Below are 1830 nucleotides of genomic sequence, written 5' to 3'. Positions count from 1 at the left end.
TCTGGATTCAGTTTATTCCAGCCCCTGAGACCCTCTATTCGTGGGTCTTTCTCTGCCCACATCTTATATTCTCCGTTCTCGGGGACTGCTCGTCCCCAGGGCCTGCTTCCCATGGTCAGCATATTGAACAAAATGATCCCACAGGACCAAAAATCCACGGGGGGACCGAGGTATCGTGACTCTGGAGTGACGAGGACCTCGGGGGCCATGTACGCGTACTCGCCCACCTGTCCCGTCAAGAGGAACTCTTCTCCATCGATGATGAAGACATCCGACGAGCCGAAGTCGCTGATCTTGAGGGTTTTGTCTTCGGCGAGGAGAACATTCCTGGGTGTCAAGTCCCTGTGGGCAACTCCTCTTGCGTGGAGGTATTCTACGCCCTTGACGAGCTGGCCGAAGAAATAGTACGCTCTTTTGAGACTTATGACGTGGAATTGGATGTAGGTTCTCAAGTCTCCTCGAGGGCAGTGCTCCATATACAAGAAACGTTTACTCCCTGTAGAGTGCCAGGCGAAGAGTCGAGCAACGTTCTCGTGTCTCATCCGACTCTGGATGACCTCCTCCGCCTTGAGGTCATCCGAGTTTAAGGCCTTGGTCACGACTTTGCGAGCAACCAGCTCCTTCGTGCTCACGTTTTCCAGGAGCGTGGCCGTTCCAAAGGCGCCTTTTCCCAGGACTCGCACTCTTGTCCATGTCCTTGCGCGCGTGTATCTTAGGACCGTGGTTTCGTTTTCTTTCACGGCCTCTTGGACGTCTTGCGCGGTTAAGGGAAAGATAACGGTGGACTCGACTGGAGGCAGAATCCCTTCGTCGGGGGTGCTGTCGTCTTCAGAAGAGGTTGTCCCACACCGGAAGCACTGCAGGAATTTCTTGAAGATACTGTCTTCCTTCTTGGCATTCCTGTTGCCGTCTCCAGGGCGTCTCAGGCAGCTGCTGAAGAGCCAGAAGATCATTGCGGAAAATAGAGGCCTCTCACAAAGACATGAGAGAAATTTCCCGAAAGCGTCTACGGTGAGTATCGCAAGACGACATCGCAGTTTGTTGTTGAACCAATTACGACCTCGTAACGAGCTAACCGAGGTGACCAACCACGGGACGAAAGGTTAGCTAACCACAAAAACAGCGCGGTTTAGGTTGTCTGTTATGGCTAAAACGCGACAATTCCATTCGGTTGAAGCAAGGAGGACCCTGTTTGGAGTGAGATGTCGAAGGATCGAGACCCCGTACTTGACTGGAGACGACCCTCAGTCACGTGACCTTGTCCAACCTTGTCACAGGTCAAATTCCTTAGCTGTGCTTCATCACGTCGAGGAATAAAAAAAACGTGAAGAAGCATCAGTATTGTGTGTAATCTCTTCATTCTTTCTAAAGGTTGAAGACCATTTTTCTCATTCTTTCCCTCTCTTTTTAATTCTCTTTGTCTTCTCTCTTTTTCTTAGCCTGCCTCATTCCTGCTACCTCTTTCCGTCTCTGCTCCTTTCTTTGACTCTTTCTTGTCCTCTTTTCTCCTGTCTCTTTCCCCATTTCCCTTCCCTCTTCCCTACCTCCTTCGTCTCTCTTTTCTCTCTCTCTCTCTCTCTCTCTCTCTCTCTCTCTCTCTCTCTCTCTCTCTCACACACACACACACACACACACACACACACACACACACACACACACACGACTAGGTTGTGGTAGTGGTTGCGCCCAGGGCTGAAACAATTTCAGCGATACGCATAACAGGAGTTTGGTGAGGTGAGAATATATTTATATATATATATATATATATATATATATATATATGTATATATATATAATATATATATATATCACGAAGAACCCACAGTCGGA

General features: G+C 49.0%; 1 protein-coding gene across 1 annotated transcript in view; it reads right to left on the bottom strand.

The window, feature by feature from the left end:
• The window catches only part of LOC143021152 (serine/threonine-protein kinase Chk1-like), a 999-nt gene extending 46 nt beyond the window's left edge, over positions 1–953 (bottom strand). The window contains exon 1 of the mRNA XM_076178441.1: positions 1–953. This exon is cut by the window's left edge and continues 46 nt beyond it. Coding sequence (XP_076034556.1) covers positions 1–953 — 953 coding nt within the window.
• Positions 954–1830: the final 877 nt, after the last annotated feature.

Source organism: Oratosquilla oratoria, chromosome 41 (genome assembly GCF_046742065.1).
Source record: "Oratosquilla oratoria isolate Oo_2021 chromosome 41, ASM4674206v1, whole genome shotgun sequence".
Lineage (NCBI taxonomy): Eukaryota > Metazoa > Arthropoda > Malacostraca > Stomatopoda > Squillidae > Oratosquilla > Oratosquilla oratoria.
This window is presented reverse-complemented; position numbering and strand designations above follow the sequence as displayed.